Raw genomic sequence first — 23,843 nt, 5'->3', positions numbered from 1 at the left:
ATTGAAAGTTCTCTCAGTGACAAGGAAGTGCACCTTCATATCTTGTAAACTGGTGGTGTCTTGTGAAATCTGTTGTGAAAGATCTTTGCACCCTCACTACCAGGTAGCAAATAACAAATTCTAGTAGCACACAAAATGCTTTGTCTGTCTGGCTCTCCGCCATTTTCAACAACTACAGTCAGTGGTGCCCCTGTTGGTAGTTCTCCAGACTAACTTGTCAGCACCAGGTAAAAAGCCCTACAACTACTAACTGTGAGAGTTCATAATTCACATACTGCATTATTTGTTACATTATGTTAAGTCTTTTACCTCTATATTTTAAAATGTTTCTTGGACTTTATAATTACTCTGTGTATCCTCTACCATACATCAACTGGTGGCTTGCGGAGTACAGATGTCAAAGCAGATTTCTGCACAGCAGTTTCCTCATTTGAACTGTTTTAAATCTCTTACAACATTTGTCTATGATTTGTCAAATGCACTTGATTTTAAAATCTCTTCTCTTAGTCTTTTTTTGCTTATATTTTCTTTTCTATACTGCAAGGAAAATGTTAATAATTTTGTCTCATTACTTAATTTTCTACTACAGTGAACTTTAGATACATACATTGCAGTGCACTCATGTTTCTTACTACACTCCAAATCTATGAGGGTCATCATTTACACCTCTGGGATTCTCTCCTTTGTATTCCAAAAAAGAAAAGAAAGATATTTTAATGTTTGACTCAAAGACTTGAACTTCAGTATTTTTCCATCATAAGCAAATAGTTATGACAGGTGCATCCTTACACAATAATGAAATATTCATAGATATATTAATGTGTGGAGAGAAAAGATTTCAAAGCATTGAAAATCTTAAAGTTATTTTCATTAGTAGACTCCTGGTTCCCTTGGCATTACATGTTCTCAAACAAATGAACAAATATAGTATCCATGATGATCAGCACATAATTGCAGAGTTCCAAGGGACAAAAATTCTTGTCAATTTAGGAGATTAACTGGGGAATCATGGGCTCCCTTCTATGAAAATAGGCATGCACAACTTATATTTTGTAAAAAATTGTATTAACAGAAAATTTATGTTACAGTAACAAACAACTGGCAAAATTTAATATCTTATAATACAAACTTCTCAGACAAGATGGAAAGCACAGACAATTATTCCAAACTTCTTTCACAATACTGGAAATCCTCTTCCTTGACACTGTCTTTTAATAATAGTCAAAAGTGCTATTAAATAATCTCTTTGCTGTGGATTCACAAAAAAAGTTAAGACAGTCTGGAAGGTCCGAGGTTCTACTTTTACAAAACCACATGAATTACTTGAACCTGAATCTGATGGACTACAATCACTGGCACTTGTCACAAGACCACCACTTTGTCTCACAAAATTCACAACCCTTGCACGAGATGAAGTATCTGTCTCTATGGAAGCAACAGGATGCTGGAAACACAAACTTATGAGAGTCGGATCATCAGATTTCTCAATAGCGGTGAGTTCTGAAAGTGAGAGCACTTTTTGTACATTATCCTGTTCTACATTTATTAAGAAAAGAGCATGGACAGTAAGTAAGAGCGTCACAGCTTCCATGTCAGCATTTTCACTGCGTTGCACAGCTTCAACAACATAGAGGAATGGATGCCTCATGTCTGACACTAACTTCCAACTGTATTTAAGATGAGAGTTGACTCTGCCACAAATGGGGTCTACTGAAGGCTGATGCCGAATCTGCAACACTGTTGACCACCCAGTACCATGTAGCAGACCTTGGCCTGCAAGGGCAACAAAATCTGCAGCCCCACTAAGAGGCTTAGTAACAACCCCTACAAGTCCTCTTCCCACACTTGCAGCTATATTTCCACCAAAAATCATAGACTGTAATGGGTGGTGCGCAATCCCTCCTACTGCACCAAGTAAACTTATTCCTAGTCCTGTCAGACCTTGAACTACACCTTGTGTTAGTCCTTGTGGTGGCTGCCTTCGTCGTTCTTCTGTGCGTTCCAAGTGTTCTGCATCCAGGGTAAGTCGATCCAAATTTCGAGCTAAACTTGCAGCCAATTTTGTAACAGAGCTAAGAGTACCTGCTGTGACATGCTTCATAAGAGAGGCTGAGCCATGAGTAACACCTGCAATAAATGCCCAAGGCCCCTGGAAAATGCCTTGATAGGGCATGTTGACAAAGTCCCAAAGACCAGAGCCTACAGTGCGAGCAAAGCCACCTGGAGTTCCCAGCAATTCCAGTGAACCTACAACCCAACCAGCGCCAAAAATGGCTCCAGACAGATAGTGCATTGTCAAAGTGTGTCCAAGTCGATATGGTGTAGTAACAAGATAACGGTGTTGAAATGCAGTGAAATGGAGTGGAGAACAATCCAAAGCTACATAAAGTGGAGCTGTCATGTGAACACTTAGTAGCATAGATAAAGGTTCAATAGTGAGAGACTGTAATTGAACTGGAAATGCAATCTGCTGTGCTTGGAATTCAATTGCTTGTGGAATTGGAATTACTGCCAAGTGAGAAGACTGTTGTGTAGCCCTATGTTCTTTCTCTGTGAAAAATAAGCCTTTATTAAAAATGGATACTGTTTTATCAATAAGCTTTATTTTAAGGTTGTCTTCAATGTAAAGGCTCAGAGGTCCAATGGAAGTTCTTAGACTTTTTGCAGTCAGATCACCAGTGAGTTTCTTTTCGAGAATAGAAAACACTTTTATGAGTGCATACTCTTCAGTCTGCTTAATCAGTACACTAGCTGGGACACGTAAATTTGTAAAGTGGACCATCTTTGGTGCCTGGCCTATCAGTATGACTGGAAAATCAAATCCTCCAGATTTAAACATCTGGTTATCAAGTTGCATATCCCCAATGTTGAAAGAAATATGCCATTCATCTTGTCCTGCAAAGCTTTTTTCTGTTTGGGCTGAGATACATACATTGTCTAAGGTCAGAGAAAGTATTTCGGATGTTATTGTACTTGCACTTGGTACATCCTCAGTCAATATAATATTCAGTCCTTTTAGAAAGAGTGACAGAAGAAAACTATTTTTAGGGCTAGTATCAGGTTGAACATCTTTTGCATCACTGCATAATGGCTTTAAAGTTTGTTCTGAATTTATACGTCTTAAACATTTTGATTTTTCTTCCAATGGAGAAGATATATTGAAAGTAGTATCAGAAGTACTACCACTTAATCTGTAACTGTCCTCACATTCACTGTTAGTAGTCTCCAGTTGGACATGAGAGCTGCCATCTGATATACTTCCAGTAACTTTCTCCATGTGTGTTTGTATTAATCTTATGCGTATGTCTCTAGCCGATATTTCAACATGGCTTACAGTATCCACTGTGATATGCAACGTGTGACAGTGAAATTCTGAGTGCACTCTAACATCACCATGGTTGGGGAGATACAAGAACTGTTCCTGTACTTCAATAATATCGAGACCCTGAGACCACTTTGGAAGTCCTTCATTATAGCAAGCAAATACCAGCTGTGGCATAACATTTGGTTTAACTATGTTTGGAAACTGTTTTGATATGTAAGGAAGACTGTAGAATGAAGATTTGTTTGGGTGGACTTCACATAACCAATCAATGTGTGATGCTTCAAAAACAACACTACCATCATTTCCCGCTGTTCCTTGTGCACAGAGAAGTTTGAAACTGCATTTGTTATGTATGATCATCTGAGGATGTGGATCACAGTGTACATGTAGAAATATTTGGTCACTAAGCACCTGAATGGAGAGAACAAAAGCCTCATTCATTTCTTTGCATTTGTCATCTGCTTTCACAGGAACTGTAAAGCTATGACGGCCAAATTGTTTGATTACTTTGATTGGGCAACACCATCCGCCACCCTTGTTGAAAGACACATAGTGATTTATTTCATCTTCTCCACCACCAACAAGTGTCCATTCAGTAACTGGAACACCTCTACTTTGTGGTCCTTGTGGTTCAGGTGGAACAACAATGTAAGATTGAGCAGCATTATGAAATTCTGACATACTAATTTTTTCTTTCAAAAGCAGACAAGACATTTGGAGCTCAAGATTTGTGTGGTTGCATACTATATAGCTGGGTCTTATATGAAGTATCCTTATTTCATCAGTGATGTCAGATTTCAGATTTGCAAAGCACATCACTTTGCTTTGTTGAACTGGAATCTGTGCATGGCCTACACTGGGTATTACACCAGAAATGTGTGGCATATAGAAACTACTAATTCTTCCTCGTTGTTCAAGTTGAAGAGGACAGGAGCAATGCTCTAGTGTTCTTAAATGGAATGACAGAACAAATGTACTTTCCATTTTAGGGGGAGCTACAACTCCAATGTGTGGAATATTACAAATTACAGAGCCTTCAATTACCAAGCTCACTGTACATCCTAATGTATTTACTATTAGTGCCCATGGTTGAACATCTACTAAAAGTGTACCAGAATATGGACTGTGAAGTTTATATTCCACCTGAACATGTGTCTGTGGCTGCTCTGCAGTTTCCCAAGGAAGCTCTGCATATTCTTCACCAACAAATGGCCAGCGACTGCCCTGTTTATTGTGTACTGTGTCTAAGACGACATCTATATCTACACCTTTTCTAAGGGTGCTATTAGGAAACTGTTGACGATCTACCATAGTGTAAGATAATGGTACATAAGGATCAGAAGGCAGAATACTGTTTTCAAGCTGGAATGTTAATTTGTGTGTATGTTCAATAGTACCCGGGCAATACAACTGCTGTTCATCTCCTTTTCCTTTTATAATTGATTCAAGATGAACTTTTAAACCTGGTGTATCAACAAAAACTTTTGCTGGTAGTGGTAAATGAGATCTTATCATGAATAATGGAGAAAGTACCGCTAAAATTTTACCACCATTCCCAATTGGCTGTCTTATAATCCTACACCATACACTGAGAAACTGAGTTTTATCTTGCAAGGGAACTTTAACTAACCAAGGCTGGTTTGTTTTTACATTTTCCTCCAATGGAATATCTCCAGACCATAAACTTTCAAGACCATGAAAACGTATTCGTAAAACAACTCTTTTACCATCTTCTAGTAAAACAGAAGGAGCAGTATCTTTACCACAAACAAGAAGGGATCTAACAGGATGCATGGGTGCATCAGCATCTGCGACTGGCAAAACTTTACATTCAAAATGTTCCACTAAAAGGTTTGTTATTATTAATTGGCCTGATATTACAACCTGTTTTTGAGTAGCTGAAAGTGAGGTTACCTTCACAATCAAGCTGAATTCTCTCTGGCTACTTTCTGTAACACAGCACAAATTAGTACCATCTCTGTCAATTTCAAATGGCTGACTCCACACCCAACCACCATTCTCTGTTCCGACATGCATCATTTGCCTGGCTTTGTGAGTGCGCCAGGCATACATGTGGCACTGTCTGCTCCCAAGCAAAATATCTTCATCTGTCATTGCTTGACCAAATCTTATGGACTGCATCATATCATTACAAATTACATATCGACTAATTATGATACAGTTCTGGCTTTCAGGGTTATCAGCATAATTTCCTGTCCAAAGCTGTGAGGAAATACCTAATGAATGGCCAATGGATGGTCCAAGCCTAATATTAATGGGACTCATAACAAGTGATGCTGTATTACTATTTCCAAAATGTATTTGGAAGCTTGTTCTAAAAGGCTCTACAATGCATTGTTGTGTCAGATATGCAAAATCAACTGAATCACAACGAATGCTGCTAGTAAACTCAAAAGAACTATGTTCTGAATTCCAGTGGCAGAAGAATAGAGCTGCAGTGTCTAGTAAGACAGAGAAAAAGCGCTGCGTAGAAGGAAAATTTCCATCCCATGTGAATGCCTGTAGTGGTACTGGCATCATTTGACATGGACTGTCTATCTGGAGGTGATTATATAAAGAAATCTGAATAGAAGTTACATTCACAGCAAGCTGAATATGAGGAACAAGTTCTGGTGAGAAGAAAGAGTCAACTCTCATGCAAGCTGCGAGGGAATGAGGTGAAATAGTGACATTCTTGGCAACTAAACTATCTTCGTCACCAGTTTGAAGTATTAGTTGCACTCTCCAAGTGCAGCTAACAACAGGATGTGAATCTTCAGGTAACTTTAGCCGACAAATATCTGATTCAGATAACTGAAACTGTGAATGTTCTTGGTAGCTGTTACGAGCATCACTCCAATATTGTAATGAGCAAAGAACCTGTTCTTTGCAGTTAACACTCTCTTCGTGAGAATTGCTTGCCATCTGTAAATAGAATACAAATATAAATTACCAAAACAATAACAATAATGAACTTCAGAGACTAAAATAAGTACTACACAAACATATCAGATACACCCAAGTAACAGAAATTGCTGAACACTGTGCATCTCAAAACTGTGAGGGCATTTTAGTTCCCATTATGAGCCTAAATTGCCAGATGCAAAAAGAGTCCATAATTGTTCATATTCACAGGGTGCCTGGGTATTATAGGTACAAACAAAAGGGACAAGTAGAGAAAAACGAAAAAAGCAAATAATCCTAAAAAAAACGTAAGTCCAGAAACCAACAGTTTCCTCAATATGAAGTATTATGACTGAATACAAGAACACCTTATAACAGAGTCCTCAAGGATCCAAACTGCAGATATGTACTTAAAGATAAACACATTACAGTAAGTGTTGCACATGGCCGCAATTCATGAGAACACAAGCTTCAGCATATCTCCTTATCAATGTTAGTACAAGTTCAAAAATCCTGGCAGGTTCCAAATGCATTAACAACCACCCACAATATTTTCTTGCTGTTCATGAACACTGTCAACATGGCTGGAATACTCCAATGCTTTTAAATATCCACTCACAAAAATTACCAATAAGGGAGGTACTGAGAGGCCAAGTTGTTAGTGAGCCACAGTCACACTTGCTGTCTAAGGTTTGTGCTACATAATCCTGAACAGACATATGGCCATTGCATGGACCACACATGCTACCTCTCACTATAAGGAGTATTACCCAAGGTCACTTTTTCCCAAAAACAGCTTAGGCACCCTTGTTTCAGAAAATGTTACCCTAAAGTCTTCCTGACATTTTAATATAGATTGTAATTTGAAGTTACTTTCATGAATGAACAGAAATTCAGCCTGGGGAAAACATGTTTGTTCACACACAGCTAATTCAACACTGCCTACAAAAGGGTAGGAAAACTGTTTGGATATCATGTGCTGTCTTCCACTATATTTGTATTGCAATTTTATTTAACGGAATTTTAAAAAATTCACAACAGTACATTGTTGACAAGAAGAGAATAATTACACAGTGTTAACTGGAGCAGTGATGAAGTGATATTAATGCACTTAAAACATAAGAAGTCAACTGCAAATTTGTTGTCTTCATTTTTGTATTTATATATTTCTCCTTATGTACTGCTGTAAGTATATTTGTATTACATTATCTTCTCAACATGTAGATGGATAGTTGCTAGACAGATAGTCATGATGGTGGTGATGGTGATGATAATAATAATAATAATAATAATAATAATAATAATAATGAGTGGAAGTGTGATTGTTGAAGTTAAGGTATACTGAATAGCTGAATGGTTAGTTCATCCAACTGGATTATATGGCATGTTTCATTCCCAAAAATCTCCTGTGCCATACAAAACAGCACACATCCCCACATTGAAATAAGATTTGGTCTTTGGAATAAAAGTGGTACGAAACAAGATGAAGCATTAACTCTCCTCTCCATTGTGGTCTGGATGAGATAATGACTAAGGTGCAAGAAAAAAAAACTGGAGAAGACAAGAGCGAAGCAGTGGTATTCACAGATGACATGATGATCTAGGGAAATCGGGAGGAGGGGATTCATGAACAGCTGTATGCTTGGGAAGGAACTGTGAGACAGTATGGAATGAAATTTAGTGTTAACAAATGTGACATCCTGTTTACAACTAGAAAGAAAGATAGAACAACTACGGAATATGGATTGGAGATGAACAATTTGAAGAAGATAGAAAGCATCAAGTACTTGGAAGTATGACAGAGGGAAATAAAAGAAATGAGAAAGACATGAGTGAACATAGTATATAAGCAGAAGCACTCCTGTGAAGTTTTAGGTGCCTGGTGGTTGCTAAGTCAATAATTCCAATAAAGTCAGTGTTTTCTAGGGTAAAAAACTGTAAAATGTCTTGTATAGCCACAAAAAAAAACCAATCAGATATATTTTGTTGTTCAGTCCTTGCAACATTTGGTGAAGAGATGGGTATTAAGTGCATTCTCAAACAAGCAACACTTTTGAAACAGAAACTGTGTTGTACTAAACACATAAAGCATCAACATGGGATACTATTTTAAATATACTACAACCCCAAAAATTTGAACAGCTAATATCAGTAATGATATCTCTCCTATCACATTTCATATAAAGATGATTTACAATGGCATGTTTTGAACTAAAACAAAAAGAATGACGTGAGACAGTGATGAAATATACACTGAAGAGCCGAAGAAACTGGTACACCTGCCTAATTTGCGTAATATCTGAAGTAGTGCTGGAGGAAACTGACACCTTTAATCCTGCAGGGTTGTCCATAAATCCGTAAGAGTTCAAGGGGGTGGAGATCTCTTCTAAACGGCACGTTGCAAGGTATGCCAGATATGCTCAATAATGTTCATGTCCGGGGAGTTTGGTGGCCAGTGGGAGTGTTTAAACTCAGAAGTGTTCCTGGAGCCACTCTGTAGCAATTTTGGATGTGTGGGGTTTGACACTGTCCTGCTGGAATGGCCCAACCCGTCAGAATGCACAATGGACATGAATGGATCCAAGTGGATGCTTACGTACATGTTACCTGTCAGAAAAATCCCCACTTTATCGCTCCCACGGAGATGATGTATCCCATCACTCGTGTGCCAAACAAACTCAATTAAATCTTGATAACCTGCCATTGTAGCAGCAGTAACCAATCTAACAACTGTGCCAGACACTTGTTGTCTTGTATATGCATTGCTGATCGCAGTACCATATTCTGCCTGCTTACATATATCTGTATTTGAATATGCATGCCTGTACCAGTTTCTTTGGCATTTCAGAGTCTATTTCACTTAATGTTTTACAATACATGTACAAAACATTGGAGTAATTTACAGAGAAACAGTTCCAGCATCACATGAGCTTTTATTTTTGAGAGAATTTAAACTTTTCTTTTTCAAATGGGTTAAAAGGCATGACTTATTGATGTACAGCAGGCTACTTGACAATTACTGAACAAATTTTTGGTCTGTGTGTCATTAATCAACCCCACTGATATCCGTGAAGATTTCTCTGTGCTGCATGGTAATGTGTCTTTTATTTAAACAAGCTGCCTATTATGATAAGATGGTGTACTGACTACACCACAATGTATGCATTTATTTTTTTCTTTGTGTTTCAGCAATGAGGGCATTATAAACCGCATTTCTACTCTCTTGCTAAAGTTTTTTTTTTTAAATTTGCAATCCACTTTTCGATGATTGTTAAAAATAATTAACATGCTGGAGTGTAGCCATTCAAACTCAGTTCTCTATCTCCACACCTTTCATGGGCACACAATATTTCCAAAAATGTTTTATTGGTTAATGGCAGAAGGAGCACATCTATCTTGCTCTTCAAATTTCCAATGTTTTGAGGGTATAGATTTGCGTTTGCAGTTCACTCTTAAACATTTTAGGTGTTTTCTATTTTCTTTCAAAATAACCTGCCTCAACAGTGAATTCCACTGATCCTCTCTGATTCCAGTGTCTTGAGAATCCCATCCCTCAAAAGAGCACAGCAACACAAGCATAGAGACAGACTTAGGAAGTCCATTTTTAGCCTCAATGTGCAACAGAAATCAGTTGAAGCTGGGTTAGGTTCCACAAAATAAAAATGGTAAATACAGCAAATACTTAAAATTTTCTGCGGCGTACAGTTTAAATTTCACTGCATCCTCACTTCTAAGTTTAGTCTCTGTGAAAATGACACAATACAATTTCCTTGTGTATAAACTACAGTAACTTTAAACCCCCCTCCCCCCCCCCCCATCTACCTTCACACACACACACACACACACACACACAAATAACAATGACTAGGATGTAAGAAACAGGACACTTACCTTGTAAGGAACTGGAAAAATATCAACTCTAGTCAATGTGCGTGGTTGCGGATAACGCCAAGCCATTGTTGGTGGGTTACTCCAAAATACTATCTGATATGGGAGGGGCAGCTCTTGAGCAGAACGAGAACCTTCAGCTGCTTCTACAAACTGAAAAGCTCCTGCACGCAAATCATCCTTATAATGTTGACTCGATACTGGTGACATACCAAAATACTGTTCATTGTGTTCATTTCTAGTTGGCACAGAAGAATCTTGTGACATATTCTGTAGCAATGGCTGATATTCATTTATCAACAACTGTAAAATTTGTAGATGTTCAGGCCCAACATCAATTAAAATAGAATCTGAGTTAGCTGTTACCTGAGCCTGAAAAAAGAGAGTGAAATAAAATAGAAAACCATGCAGATCAGTAAATCTTATGGCAACAAAACAAAATGCTACTCTCGGAGCACATATAAAAATTTCCACTTTCGTATGTCAACTATCAACATCCTCTATATGGCAAAATAAATTACTTAGGTTCAACAAATGGCAGGATAACTTAACCAAGGCTGTAAGCCCCCAGTAGCTTCAAGTAAATCTAAACATAACACAGAGTAATTCTTTGAAACAGCTGATTGACATCCTTGTATCATGGGCAGATCCTCCTAAAATGTAGTTATTATGGACTATAACTGCTGTGATGAAAGACCGTTAGCCAAAACTCAAATCTGGCAGTGTTTCGTATCTCAAAAATGGAGATAGGACTGTTTGTACAAGCACATATTTCTAGGATGAAAAGTCATTCCACTCCATTCCCAAACTCATTGGCAATGGTACAGAAACCACAGTAATGTTATAGAGAGAATTCTGTTGTGGTAACAATAAAGATGCATTTCTTAGTTCATTTGCACAGCATTTCTCCTGTATTAAAAGGCACCTTCACACAATCTCGGAAAATTACAAAATCAAGTACAAATATAATGGCCATATACAGTAATTCTGAAACAAGACCATGAAAAATATCAACAATGTAGGAAGCGACAGACTGCTACTTACCTTAAAGAAGACACATCAAGTTGCAGACGGGCACAATTAAAAGGCACTCACTTACAGCTTTCAGCCACAGCCTTTATCATTAAAACACACACATGCAATATCACGTGGGATGTGAGCAGCAATCTGGGAAGGGTGGGGAAGGGGAAGGGATAGTAACGTATGTGTGGGGAGAGGGATGGATGCTGTCTGGTAGAGAGCACAGGGACTAGACTGCCAACAGGCACAGCATCAGGAAGTTGTGGGGCATGGAGGGTGGGAAAAAAGGAACAAAAAAGGAGAGGACTGCACACTCCACCATACAGCGTCTCTCTCCCCACCCATGCATTACTATCCCTTCCCCTGCCCCTTCCCCACCCCTGATATTCCTACCTGCAGTTCCCATTGTTTGAAAAGTGTGTAAAAATTCTTAACCCTACAACATAAATGTTACAGATCTTAAATTGCCTCTGGAAGGGGCAGGGGGCAGGGATGGTGACTAAAGAGTGTACTAGCTCCCATAGTATGCAATATAAAATTTAACACTTACTGAACTATGTGCAAACAATCATCTCTTGAAATGAAGAGGCAATCGCTTAAAATTACAACAAGGAAAGAATGGGCCAAGTGCATGTATACCGCTAAAATAAAAAACAATGCTGATGGTCACAATTTGTACCCAAAACAATATAAGGTCATATACAAGATTATTAGCAATAGCCATAACAAAGAAACAGGCAAAAGGCTACCTTGTTAAGATTTACAGTAATGTAGCTATAACGAAATCTAGACCTTTCGCTGTTTACAGGCGTTGATACACACACCACAAACCAACAATGGTAATAAAACAGAACTTACATATGGTAAGATAAAATGTGATTTATTAAAAGTCTAGGTTCTGTAAACAGCATAAAAAGTCATATGGAGAAGGAAAACAATGCTGTTAAAATATATAAACCACAACGTTACACAGTAGGAGGTGGCAAACAGTATGAATGTCAAAAAACCTAAGACAAAGACATTATTTGACTTACCACATGGAGACAACGTCCATTAAACACAAAATAGGGCCTGTTTACGTCTGTCATACATGAACAACCTTACGTGCTAGCGTTGGTCTGAATAGATGAGAACTAAGGCCTATGGTGTCATAGTACTGGGAAGCTCACTAGGTGGTGACACTACAATTTCTAACTATGCAAGGCTGTGTGTACATAATTAGGAAAAACACCCAGTGCCTGAACATTGATGGTTGTCTGTATATCATTACTCCACAGTAGTTGTATGGTTTGAAAGTAATGAACTCTAGAGCCCCTACATTATGTACAAAGATAAAAACTCATATAAAAGGTAACCCAGCTGGATTAATTGTCAATGGTATCAGTAGCCTCGCTTATTATGTCTACAGATTTCTTCTTCAAATTTTAAAGGATAACGTAACTTCTGAATTAGACTACTCTATACATAATCTTTAAGTGTTGACTGCATGTTTGCGTGATCATGTTTTTCCAGAGGTTTGCCATCTTATTTCTCGTGATATCAAAAACCTGTATGTGAATGTCCTCCTAAGGGAATCCATAGCTATTATTCGAACATTCTTGTCTGAGAAAGAATCGCCCCTAATGTCATTACTCTCTTAGAGGTGTTCATATCCCACAATTACTTTTCATTTAATAACTTTATTTATAAACAAGAGGACAGTTTGGTGATGGGGAGTTGCCTTTCCGGATTCCTCACCATGGTCTTTGTGAATCATGTAGGATCTGAGTTTTTCAAATGGGGGTCTCCTCTTAGCAAGCAGATCATCCCATATAAAAGATATGTTGATGATATTTTCATTCTCTTCCAGGGTAATGAAGGTGACATAAACCTCCTCACTGAAAAGTTTATAGCCTACATCCAAAACTAACATTTATTCACAATGTCATGAACTCCGAGGGGATCTTAAACTCTTTAGATCTTGCTTTGCAACTCATGGAAATAGAATTTTCTTCTATATCTTTAGGAAACCTTCCCCCGGTGTGTCTGCTATATCTTGTGCCTCCAATAATCCAAGATGTTACAAGCTTAGTTATTTTTGAACTGCTGTTGTAAGAATTTGTAAGCTCTCCCTTTCTGACAATGATATTTGGAAAGGATTGAACAATCTATGTTACATAACCAGAGAAATGGATACAGCCCAACATTTGTGCACCAGTTACATTCCGAAAGCAAAAATGTCTTGCAAACATGGGCCACTCCTCCTCCTCCTCCTCCTCCTCCTCCTCCTCCTACTCCTGAGGCATGTGAAGTTAAACAAGTTGCAATTCTGTATTTAGGTCCTTTTTCTTGTCATTTAGCAAAGCTATTTAAACAGACTAATATCCAAATTGTTTTTTCGCAGTGTAGCTCGATTCAGTATGCTCTCTCCCATAGTGAGCAACCCACTAATCATATATTTTTGAAATTGGGGGTTTATAAAATTAGGAGCCTAGAATGCCCGGCTGAATAAATCAGACAGGTGGAGAGGTAATTTACCGTTAGATTCAGTGAACAATTGCTAACAAAAAAATTGCAGATTAGAAAATATTCCCCCTTTGCTGAACATCTAAAAGCTTCAGACCATCAGTCATCTAGTTTGGAAAATCTTATAATCCTGCATGTAGAAAATAAAAGATGAAAATTAAATTTGCTTGAGGAATTTGAACTTCGAAATAAATTCAATTCAAATCATTGAGGCTTTTAAACAAATACTTATTGTCGAAAAATCAGGCATTTTTTGATGCTATGATGCACATCTTCAAACGTGTTTTATGAATTTATATTATTTCAGACATTGGGCAATTTTCCTGATTATTTACACATAGCCTTCCATAGTTAAAAGCCTTAGTGTTGCCACCTGGCGAGCTTCCTGGTACTACAACACCACAGCCCTTAGTTTTTGTCTACTCAGACTAGTGCTAGCACATAAAGTTGTGCATATATGACACATGTAAACTGGCCCTATTTTGTGTTTAAGGGGAATTGTCTCTTTCGACACGCACACATTTTGCTTCCTCCTGCTGTATAAAGTTGTGGTTTATATATTTTAACAGTGTTATTTTCCTTCCCCATATGATTTATCATGCCGTTGACACAATCTGTATTTTTAAAAGTCACATTAGATCTTACCATATGAGAGTTCTCTTTTATTACCACTATTGGCTTGCAGTGTGTGACCACATCCTGTAAACCTTCAAAGGTAGGCTTTTGCCTGTTTCTCTTTTATGGCTATTGCCAATAATTTTGTGTATGGCTTATACAAATATTTATCCACACTGAAATGGTGTTTCTGTGTTACATTCCTCCAAGAGTGGTTATGGCAATATGAGCATTTGCAGAAAGAAGGTACTATATTTACACTACTCTGATGCATGCCGCCCCCCCCCCTTTTTTTCCATATGCAGTATTCAAAACTGGAGTGTGCATAAGATTCAGTGGTGCACTATATTCGGATGTGAATCCATCATTCACTGGCAACATAAACTGAAATTTAGGTATTGTTCTTTATGGCACAATGCATTGTTGTAATTCTCAACTTCATTACATTATTGATGAGGAAGTCCCAAAATGGACGGCAAGCAGAAAACATCATATGATGCTACTTTCAAGCAAAAAATAATTATTTATGCTCAAATTATGGCATCAGGAGGGCGAAAAGAGAGTTCAATGTAGAATGCTCTGCCAGGCATTTGAGTGTGAATTACAGGGTAGGCATACAGATGTAGATGTAGCTGCAGCTGAGAGAAATATCTGCTTATGGAAGAAAGAAAAATTAGCATTATTTACAACTACTACTACCGGAAAGAAATTCACTGATTATGGCATAGGAAGGCATCCTGATGTTGAAGTAAAAGTTTTGGAATTCATCCGTGAAAGGAGGAAGAATGAGCAACCTGTGACTAGTGACACCATGAAAAACAAAGCAAAAGAGGAGGCTAAATTCTTAATACACTGAGGCAAGAGTTTAAGACTGGTTGTGGATAGGTTAATCATTTTATGCATTGGCAGCTTATCTCTGTGGCACTGTATAACAGTATGCCAAAACTTTTACATGTTTTTGAGAAAAAATTTCAAGGATTTCAGTGGAAAGAAAAGAACTTTTCGATGGACCAAACAGGCAACATTGATGAGATGCCAGTTTGGTTTGATACACCATATAATTACATGATTGATGAGAAGAGAACAAAAAAAGTTACCATAAAAATATCAGGGTGTGAAAAACCGTGCATAATTATAATGCTGGCAATTACACAAGATGAGTATGAACTTCCCAAGAAATCTTCAAGTGGAGAACAAGCCCCAAGATCCCTAAAAGTGAAAACCTGTTCCCTGATCATGTCATCATTTGAAATCAAGAGAATGGGTGGCTGACTGTAATGCTTGACTGGCTCTGAAATGTAAGGGAACTCCACACTGGTGGGCTTTCCAAACTACCATCAATGCTTTGTCTTGTATTTTGTGGTCATCTCACTGATGACATAGAAAAGATCCACAGCCTAGCCACTGAACTTGTTAATATTCCTGGAGGAATGACTTCTGTGTTAGAACCCCTGGACATTAGTAAACCTGTCAAAGGTTATGTTCAGGAACCATTAGAAAAATTTGTGAACGAAACTGTGAAACGACTCTGACAGGAAAAATTAAGCACACTGCATCCCACACATGCACACTGGGTTTCAGCTGTGTGGAAAAGCACTGACGCACCAATGATATTAAAATCATTCAAGAAATTTTGCATTTCAAATATTCTGGATGAGAGTGAATCTTTTTATTTTTATTTTCATTTTTATCTTTTTCTCTTTAGCAGAAACAACTGAGGCCATAATCCAACACCGAAATGGAGTTAAAAGCAACTACACATTACACCCAATCAACAGAAGGAAAGAGAGCAAAAAATAAGGACTTCCCCTTGGAGAAAGACCAACAAAGTACACCATAGAGACAGCAAAGGTCCCTAACCAAAGATTAAATGTCCTTTGCCATATTGCTAAATGTGATTGACAGCCCGTGCATCATTCACTAAAATGGCCAATAACTCAGACGGCAAACATACACTGGAACATAAGCAATTAAAAAATGGGCATTGTGTTAGGAAATGGTGAACTGTCAAAAGGTGATGACAGTGCACATGAAGTGGTGGGGGATCACCACATAACAAATAGTGATTGCTAAAATGACGGTGCCCAATACGCGAACAAGCTAAAATGATATCCTTGCGACAAGAGGGCCAAGAGGAGGTTGGCGAAGCTATTGAGAGAGGTCTAATTTCCCGGAGCTTGTTCCTGTGAAGACAGCAACACAGAGATCATCTGAAGGAATGGAAGAGCTAGCAGGCCGAGGTAGGAGGACTGCAACCTCAGCAGCCTCATTTCCCATCAGACTGACATGGCCAGATCCCACATGAACATCACGGTAGATCACTCAACAGTGAGCAAGGTGAAGCCTTCTTGGACCTGTTGCACTAAAGGATGGACTGTGTACAGCACACAGAGGTTCTGAAGGGCACTGGGAGAACCAAAGAATATGACACGATCAAAAAGCCTGTGTGACCAGATACAGGGCGAAGTGCTCTGCTGTAAAAATTAAGCAGTGTTCTGGAAGCTGATACTGAAAATGGTCAGTATCAATGATGAAGGCACACCTGAAGGCACACCTGACACCACGATCGGTCTTAGAGGCATCAGTGTAGATGAAGGTGCCATCGCTAAGTTGGGTGCAAAGCTCCAGGAATTTATGGCGATAGATCAAATCCAGAGTAGTGTCCTTGGGAAGAGAATGAAGTTCAAGATGAATACAGGCTGCTGAATGAAGCCAATGCAGTGAAGGGTTCACAGCTATTGGGCACGTGGCAGGGAGTGTGGAGTTAAGCTGCCAGAGCAGTAGCTGATAGTGAACTTCAGGAGGTAAAAGAGAAGAAAGGCATGCCCCATACTGGTGGAAAAGGGAGTTATCAAAAACTGGGGCATAGGATTGGTGGTTGGGCATGTACGACAAACAGCATGCATATCTGCTGAGGAAGAGATCATGCCAATATGACAGTGGTAGTTTGGCAGTTTCTGCTTAGACACTCTCGAGCAGGCTAGAGTAAAAGGTACCAGTGGCCAAAACGTATTCCACAACAGTAGATGTTGTTAGGACGGTGTAAGACGGATGGGCATGCAGATGAATAAACAAAACATCCATAGTCTAGTTTCGATATGAATATAATAGAGGGAAACATTCCACGTGGGAAAAATATATATATCTAAAAACAAAGATATATCTAAAAAGAAAGATGATGAGACTTACCAAACAAAAGCGCTGGCAGGTCGATAGACACACAAACAAACACAAATATACACACAAAATTCAAGCTTTCGCAACAAACTGTTGCCTCATCAGGAAAGAGGGAAGGAGAGGGAAAGACGAAAGGATGTGGGTTTTAAGGGAGAGGGTAAGGAGTCATTCCAATCCCGGGAGCGGAAAGACTTACCTTAGGGGGAAAAAAGGACAGGTATACACTCGCACACACACACATATCCATCCACACATACAGACACAAGCCCTCTCCCTTAAAACCCACATCCTTTCGTCTTTCCCTCTCCTTCCCTCTTTCCTGGTGAGGCAACAGTTTGTTGCGAAAGCTTGAATTTTGTGTGTATATTTGTGTTTGTTTGTGTGTCTATCGACCTGCCAGCGCTTTTGTTTGGTAAGTCTCATCATCTTTCTTTTTAGATATATTTTTTCCACGTGGAATGTTTCCCTCTGTTATATTCATAAAAACAAAGATAATGTGACTTACCAAATGAAAGCACTGGCAGGTCGACACACACACAAACTAATACAAACATACACACAAAATTCTAGCTTTCGCAACCCACGGTTGCTTCGTCAGGAAAGAGGGAAGGAGAGGGAAAGACGAAAGGATGTGGGTTTTAAGGGAGAGGGTAAGGAGTCATTCCAATGCCGGGAGCGGAAAGATGGATATGTGTGTGTGTGTGTGTGCGAGTGTATACCCGTCCTTTTTTCCCCCTAAGGTAAGTCTTTCCGCTCCCGGGATTGGAATGACTCCTTACCCTCTCCCTTAAAACCCACATCCTTTCGTCTTTCCCTCTCCTTTCCTCTTTCCTGACGAAGCAACCGTGGGTTGCGAAAGCTAGAATTTTGTGTGTATGTTTGTGTTAGTTTGTGTGTCTATCGACCTGCCAGCGCTTTCGTTTGGTAAGTCACATCATCTTTGTTTTTGGATATATATAGTCTAGTTTCGAACGGACAAGGCTTTGGTATTAACAGAGGAAGGTGGTCTGAACCATTCCCCAGGAAGTACTGCTTAGGACACTGAGGGACCAGGTACAGTGTGTGGGCAAATAAGACATGTGGGAGGATCAAGCACGAGCCCCAGGAATTTCATAGTTTCAGTGAACAGAAGAGCAACAGGCCCATGATGTAATGACAGTGGAAGAAATCCAGTGCACTGCCAGATATTCATAAGAACGATTTTGTCAGTAGAAAAGCAAAAGCCATTGTCAATGCTCCATGAGTAAAGACAACTGAGACACCACTGAAGATGCTGCTCGAGGACATAAGTCCATGGGGAACTGCAATACATCGCAAAGTCATCGATGAAAAGGGAGCTGGAAAGTACCCAGTGGGAGACAATCCTTAACAGGGTTAATGGCTATAGAAAAAGAGGACTACGCTCAGGATGGTACCATGAGGCACCACATTCTCCTGGATAAAGGTGTCCAACAAGGGTGAACCCACACGAACCTTGAAAACTCGGTCTTTTAAAAATTTCTGAAGGAAATGGTGCAGGCAGCCTTGGAAATTAATTTAAAGGATCTGTCCACTTTTGCTAATATGACACATCTTTTTAAGTTTTTTTCTGTTTACTCAATGAACTAATGAAAATGTTCCCAATTTCAAGAGACCAACCAAGAGACAAAATACTAAATGAAGTGTGTAATGGTTCCATGCAGTCACTGCAGATAAAATCCCGTCTTTTGGTTTTCATTACTATGACAAACTGCTATACAAAAAAGCAGCAACAAGCAATGATATTATGATACTTAAATGCAGTGACTGAAATATTTATGTCATATCAATGTACTGAATGGCTTAAATCTTTATAACACATCAATACTGTGTAATACACTTATCCTGGAAAGAAAGCACACTTATCCTGCATGTCACCTCTTCTGGATGGCACTGTTCTACTGACCAATCTATCTGAGCACACATCCTGAACTCATTTAATGATCCTGTTTGCTACTGCATTTCTCTTATGGCTTCAAATGCGTGTGTCCACTGCTGATATAAGCCTAGTACATTTGGGGTTGGGTACTATACAAAACCCTTAGCACAGCATGAAGAATTGTGTGTCCACTCATATGAAACCTTGTAATAGGCAACATTTTTCATCCAGTGACTAACCTTAGGGTGCAGTAAATCAGTCTCTGGACTACAATTTCTCCATAGGTGCTGGTGCTGCGGCACCACACTTGAGAGAGCAAATTGTATAATGTCTTAGCATAATTATTATTTTATTTTATCTCTGAATTGAGCTAAGGTGACTTTTGTAGAAAAATGTCTGAAGAAGAAATAAACCTTGATTTGAATTTTGGTGCTGCTCACAATGTCAACTTGTCATGACAGAACACACTGGAATGCAATCACGTCTTAATGTTCAGAATTTGCTGCTTTGTATGACATACTGCACAGTAAACAGCAGTACGTTCTACCACAAAAGATTCACAGCAATGTTTATCATTCACTGATCCATTTCCAGAACTGTTGATAAAAAGAATGTTCTGCTTACAGTATGTTTCTTTTTCAAAACTGCACATATATTTTTTATTCATAATGATTATTTTCTATTAAAACTTTTAAGACTACAACAACTTTTAGGTATTATTTCCTTTATGGTACACACAAAAATAAAGCTTACCTGTGGAAAGGTGGACCACATGTCCCATAAAAGATGACATTCAGCAGTGCAACTCCAAGGGTTAAGTAGAACACGAGGAGAGCTACCAAAATGTGAGACTGTCATAACCAGGCTTGTGAGAGCTGTCTTCAGAACAACTTTGTCGCTTTGGAGTCGTGACATGCAGCTCAGTGCAACTTGCACTCCAGCAATGCTTAATAGCATAGTACCAATCCCAACTTCCAATGATAAAACAATCTGCTGTGTTCTCACATTCATAGTGGATGCTCTTCCTGGCAACTGCCAAGACCTTCGTTCAGCATTCGTCTCTTGCATTTCTGATTCCACCACCTCCACAGTTCTGGAACTTCCCAGTGGTGCTATGATGAGACCTGTAGTTTGTTCATTGATGCTTGGTATTCCATCTGCACTGTCTGTACTTAAGACATTGCTCAGCACTGAAGCCAGTAAAAAGCAGTCTGCAAGTTTCCTTTCAACTCTGGTCAGAAATTCTAAAGTTGGAATGCTCACACAAAATCTTACTGGTCTTCCCAAATCTACTTCAATCTTTGGTGCTCTGTTAATGGGTTTCATCAATTTCACAGTCACAAGGGATGGTGGTATACCTGTATCAGGATGTGGATCACCACCCTTTGTTTCCACAAGAGTAAAAGGGAAATCATCGACAGATGGTGTTGTCTTACTGACAGCAGTGCCTTCTCTACCCAATTTTACACTCAAGTCAAAACAAGAAACATTCAATTTCTGTGAATCAAAATTATTTGAAAAGAATGTATGGGGTTGAGCAAAGATTATATGCAGTAATGGATATACTACTGGTTTTTGTTTAATTTTATCTACAAATTTATGGGCACCTGAATCTACTTTTGGTTCCCCTTCTTTCTCAGGATCTAATATCTTTCCAGTCACACGACTGATGAAATTTCTCTGCCAGAGTGATGACAGACTTTCTGCCGAGATTCCAGATTCATTGAGATCATACAAGATCAGGGAAACAGTACCAGATGTCAAAAGTATTTCCAGTGGTACAGTATTGTAAATCTTGTCTGTAGAAGGTGAAATATGTCCCTTGTTCCAATTGGAGCTACTGCCTCTATCTGAAGCTTCTCTGCCACTTTCTTTAGGATTTGGGCACTTCTGCTGTGAAATATTCATTGAAACATGGGAACTAGATTTATACATTTGGAAACCACTTGCATGTGTATCAAATGTGTCCTCATGGAATCCACTGCTAGGGGCAGCACTATCTCTAGGAGATACAATATGAGAGTGCTGCTTCACATACTTTGGCGATGACTGTGAGAGAATGTTTCCTTGCTGGCGGCAGTTTTCATGCACTGCACCAGTATTAATAAATGGATAGAACAGGAAAACAATTTCAGCAGCCAGAGCAGATGCCAGCAGCAACTGGCTTGTGCTTAGTGTTACAAGAACATCTGATACAGCATTAACTTCCAGGGCAGCTCCACATACAAGCACATGACCACGATAGACTACTGCAGGTGCAAGAACAATGCATAAGTTCAGTCCAGTGAGAACAGGAGATAATGTTGCACGAGGAACTATTCCATCGTCGCAACCTGTACCTTGGCAATCAAGGCTATTCCAAGCTAGAGCAGGGTTTTCTGCCATAGTTCGTAATCCTTGGCTGGTAGCACCAGATACAGCACCAAGGCATTTTTCCAATTCATTCCATGGACCTGAACTGGCAGAAAGTCCATGAATATCAATTTGATATTGACGATCCTCAACTTCAGATCCTGGTACAGCTAACATTCTTGACTGTTCAGCTAGCCTCCAGATGTCGGGCCGTAAGGGAGAACGACCTAACGGATTCTTCACCTGGGAAAAAAGTTGAGAAACTATTAAGACACTATACATGCCATTTACAGTTTATTCTGATACAATTGTAAACATGTACTATGAAATATTTTTAACATACACCACATTATTTTTTCTCTAATGACCACCTTATTGATGGGGGGGGGGGGGGGGGTTTCCACTACGTCACCTGAGAAAATATGCTCCTTATAACTGTACTGTATTACTCAATATTTTTGTGTAAAATTCATTTCAGACAGAGAAAAGTAAGCACAGCAGTCTATTATAAGTAGCTTGGTGGTCTTGTTGTCACTTTTAACCAAATATGCATGGTGTTACACACAGTCACAGAAATTAATTTTTAGTTGCAACATGTTACAGATGTTATTTATAAATAACGGTACATGTAATTAAGGTTACTAACATAATTCAAATTATGCTCAATCATGATTTCCACTAACTTTTGTACTGTTTTTCAATCTGGATTTTCTGAAGTAACACTTTCCATTTATGTAAATTGTGGATACTAGAGAGTGTCTCCCTTGCAAAACAACCTTCACGTTTGAGCTTGGCACGCTGAAATGGCCTATACATGAACTATAAATTTCAGCATTTTATAAAGACATATTGATTATAGCTGTCTCTGTGTGCTAAAAGGGGTTTGTAAATGGAAAAAGAAATCATGCATACTTGTGGAGAGATATTGATTTCATCTAACTGCACAACCATGACATTATTGGCAGCTCCAGGTATATCACATGCTGGAAGTATAACTCGGATGGCTCGAGTGTCCAAATACAATAATGGTAGTGTGCTGTTGTTCAGATGTTTTAGCCAATTGTTTCCCACGACTTCAGTAGTTTCTGTCGTGCCATGTTCTGCAGGCATTGAGACCATGGGCATTAGAATCTGGAAAAAAGAAGCAAAAAAGGTGGAGAATGCTGCGTTTTGAAACAATGTTTCATCTGCATTTGTAATCATATTCATACTCAATTTATATTTGGTTACTTTCAGCATGAAGAACTCAAAAACAAAGAGCATACAAACCAGAAACTTTTGTATCCTTGTGGTTCATAGCCACAGTGGTGGAGCCTTTGTCTGCTGGTAGGATTATAAGGTCATGAAGTTTGATGGAAGAGGTTTTCTGAGGGTGTGCCAGATGCAGTAAGTCCACAAGGTAGGGTTTGGCAGGTATGAAGAGATGTGAGGGAGATATTAAGGAGGCTCCAGTAGTGGGATAGTGGTAGTTGCAGCTCTTTCTGTGGTTGTGAGATTAGGTTTCACACTCAGGGATTTGCAGAATGATGACGATGATGATGATGATGATGATGGTGATGATGATGATGCAAGGACTGAGGTTAGGAAGTTGTGGACAGCTATCAGGGGTCAATTTGGGGAAAGTAAAGGTGAACCATGGTTAGAACTGAGGACTAAACTGAGTAATGTAGGGCTCAATATCACTTGAGTCTGATTGGCAGGATTGGTGGTGAACAAGTGCTTCCACTGTAGAGGCTTGGAGAGTGAGAGAATGTCTTTAACAGGCCCAACATGATTAAATTTGGGAGTGCGACAAATGTTAAGATCTTCGGAGAAGACTCATACTGCAGTGTGACTGAAGCTTTAGGAGGACAGGTTCATAAATGTGTTGCAGGTCTCTTTCAGCTCTGGATTCTGTAAAGTAATGGAAGGGATTTTCTGACGGTGTGGCTGATGTAGTAGGTCCACAAGGCCACAAGGTGGGGTTTGGAAGGTATGATGAGATGTTGGTTAGGTATTATTGAGGCTCTTGAAGTGGGATAGTGGTAGCCAAAGGAGTCAGTAGAATAGATTAGACAGTTTTTTCCAGAGAAGTTGTGTATACTGCTCTAGTCCCTGGAGGTAGCAACGCTTACAGTCTAGGAAATTGGATGCCTAACAGTGGGATTGCAGAGAAGGACA

At 39.1% G+C, this 23,843-nt stretch overlaps 1 protein-coding gene across 1 annotated transcript in view; it reads right to left on the bottom strand.

Moving 5' to 3' along the window:
• Positions 1–1,043: 1,043 nt before the first annotated feature.
• LOC126252241 (intermembrane lipid transfer protein VPS13B) overlaps positions 1,044–23,843 on the bottom strand; it is a 199,787-nt gene continuing 176,987 nt past the window's right edge. The window contains exons 23-26 of the mRNA XM_049953114.1: positions 22,596–22,814; positions 20,085–21,926; positions 10,121–10,489; positions 1,044–6,250 (exon numbers count right to left, since the gene is read on the bottom strand). Of these exons, the coding sequence (XP_049809071.1) occupies positions 1,175–6,250; positions 10,121–10,489; positions 20,085–21,926; positions 22,596–22,814 (7,506 nt within the window). The 3' untranslated portion in view covers positions 1,044–1,174. The remainder of the gene's footprint in view (positions 6,251–10,120; positions 10,490–20,084; positions 21,927–22,595; positions 22,815–23,843) is intronic.

This window comes from Schistocerca nitens, chromosome 4 (genome assembly GCF_023898315.1).
Source record: "Schistocerca nitens isolate TAMUIC-IGC-003100 chromosome 4, iqSchNite1.1, whole genome shotgun sequence".
Classification (NCBI taxonomy): domain Eukaryota; kingdom Metazoa; phylum Arthropoda; class Insecta; order Orthoptera; family Acrididae; genus Schistocerca; species Schistocerca nitens.
Note: the sequence above shows the minus strand (reverse complement) of the source record. Positions and strands in the feature narration are given on the sequence as shown.